The sequence below is a fragment of the Myotis lucifugus genome, unplaced genomic scaffold (genome assembly GCF_000147115.1).
Source record: "Myotis lucifugus unplaced genomic scaffold, Myoluc2.0 scaffold_343, whole genome shotgun sequence".
Lineage (NCBI taxonomy): Eukaryota > Metazoa > Chordata > Mammalia > Chiroptera > Vespertilionidae > Myotis > Myotis lucifugus.
In genome coordinates, this window is record NW_005871391.1 from 465,226 (window position 1) to 467,668 (window position 2,443).

General features: G+C 61.3%; 1 protein-coding gene across 1 annotated transcript in view; it reads left to right on the forward strand.

The window, feature by feature from the left end:
• The window catches only part of RET (ret proto-oncogene), a 72,550-nt gene that overhangs the window by 50,694 nt on the left and 19,413 nt on the right, over positions 1 to 2,443 (forward strand). The window contains 2 exon segments of the mRNA XM_023764702.1: positions 1,203 to 1,398; positions 2,245 to 2,437. Coding sequence (XP_023620470.1) covers positions 1,203 to 1,398; positions 2,245 to 2,437 — 389 coding nt within the window.

Consider the following 2,443-nt stretch of genomic DNA (forward strand, 5'->3'; position numbering starts at 1 on the left):
TCCTTTTCTGGACGGTGTTGACACCCGCCCAGTGCCGTCGTGGAGTTCAAGGCGGAAGGAAGGTGTGTCCCCCTGTGTGCTTGCCCGTTGTCTGTCGGCCCGTTTGTTGAGTGTCTGTTTCTCCATCCAGCCATCAGCCTGACCATCCCTCTAGTTTTTCGTGTCAGTTGTCAGGGCTTTCTGCCTGCCTCCAGGGTAACCCGGCCAGCTCCCAGCTGGCCCCTGACTGGGGTGGCCAGGGCCCTGGGGACCCAGCCTGTGTCCCAGCAGGTGGGTGAGGCTAAGGGCCTGCCTCTAGGGGCACACATGTGCCCCCAGGAGGGGAGAGGACAGCAGCTGGCTGGAGGGCACTCCCTTCCACCAGCACTCAGTCTGCACGGGGTGGGTGGGAGGGCTTCCAGGCTCCTGGAGGGTAGCCACGGGTGGAGAAAGGCAGGACTGGGGGCTCTAGGAGCTGCCCCGCCCATCCTAGCCCCACCCCTCTCAGGTGCACAGGTGGAGCGTAACTGCCACCTGCTGGGCTTCAGGCTGTCCTGCAGCCACCCGGCTGGCAAACGCAATGGGAGGGTGGACAGGGGGTGTGTAGTCTGCCTGCCTCTCTGGGCACCGCAGGACTGGGTTTGGTGAGTGTGCCCGTGAAGAAAGCACATCTGGTGAGGAAATGTCCCCTGACTCTGGCAGGGCTGCCTTGGGGTGACCGTAGGGAATTCCGTTAGCAAAGACGTCCTGTGACGTTGCTTGGAGCCGTCCTCACAGCCCTCTCCAGCCTGGTGTCCAGATGCTTGGAGGGGAGCATGCTGGTATACATACACCTGGGCTTGGCTCCGGCCCTGCGTGTATCGCTGTGTGACACTGAGCTAACCCTCCTCCCTGTGGGGCTGGCTTGGGAGAGAGGAGTATTTCGCCGTGCTCTGCAAGGACCTGGCTGGGGCGCGTCAGCAGAGCGCCCGGGCATCTGCTCTCACCCATCTTTACAGGAAGTCTGTAGATTTCCTACCACGCCTGTTGCCCAGGTGAGGTGAAGCACAGTGGCCCAGGAAGGGTGACTGGGCCAGTTAGGCAAGTGGGCCCTGGGGGGACTTGAACTCAGGTCAGTCTGTCCGAGAGCCAGCTCTGTGCATGCCTAGTCCCACCTGCGGGGCACGCGCCCTCCCTCCACTCGGGCTGCAGGAGATCTGACTGGCATCTCCTGTTTCCTGCAGGGCACTGTGGTGTCCACCCTGCACGTCTTCGATCCGGATGTGGTGCCAGCATCCGGGGAGCTCCTGAGGCGGTACACAAGCACGCTGCTCCCCGGAGATGCCTGGGCCCTCCAGACCTTCCGTGTGGAGCACTCACCCAACGAGACCTTGGTCCAGGCCGACGGCAGCTTCATTCGGGCAACGGTGCATGACTACAGTAAGAGGCTGGGTGCGGCCTGGAGGGCCCCAGGAAACCGGCAGCCCCTGTTCCTGGCCAGGGAAGCCCCCTGCACACACCGACACCTGGCCCTCTGGCCCCAGACAACCGTCTCTGCCGGGCTCACCACAGCCACCGTGGTGGTTTTTACAAGCTGCCCTCTCTTCCTGAGCTGCCCTGTGGCTGCCCCTGTCAGGGCCCCGTCACACCTCTCCATGCTGACCTTGCCTGGGCTCACTGCCCACTACAAACACACGTCTCGACAGGCTGCTGCTGTTGAGAGTTCTTGGCGGGGAGGGGACAGGAGGGCCAGTGCAGCCTGCCCAGGGCCTTCGTGGTGCCAGTCTTGACCTCTTGTGTGCCCACACATCACACACACAGTCCCAACACACACCACGCACACACTCACATACACACCTCATGCACATACCTCATACACACACATGCCACACACATACCCTACCCACATACTCCATACATACACACTGTACACGCACCCCCCACACACGCTGCACACACATGCTCCATACACACACACTGCACACATACATATCCTCACACACATACATACTCCATACATACCCTGCACACAGACACACACACACACACACGTTTCGTACATACAGTACTTTCCAGCTCAGTACCACAGCTAACATTTAAATAGGGGTTCTAACATATTGCCAGCCGCCAGGTCTGTTACCTGCCCGCCGTGTGTGTGTGTGTGTGTGTGTGTGTGTGTGTGTGTGAAGGTAAGTGTTTTCAACCGTGTGCACGTATGGGCAATGTATGCACCTGGGAGGAGGCGTGCAGTGGCCTGGGCCGTCATCACCGTGCCCCTCCCCGCAGGGCTGGTCCTCAACCGCAGCCTCCCCATCTCGGAGAGCCGCACCCTGCAGCTGGCTGTGCTGGTCAATGACTCCAGCTTCCAGGGCCCTGGGGAGGGCACCCTCCTCCTCCACTTCAACGTGACGGTGCTGCCGGTCAGCCTGCGCCTGCCCAGCGCTACTCCTACATACTATAGCAAGCGGGCCCGCCTCTTGCCCAG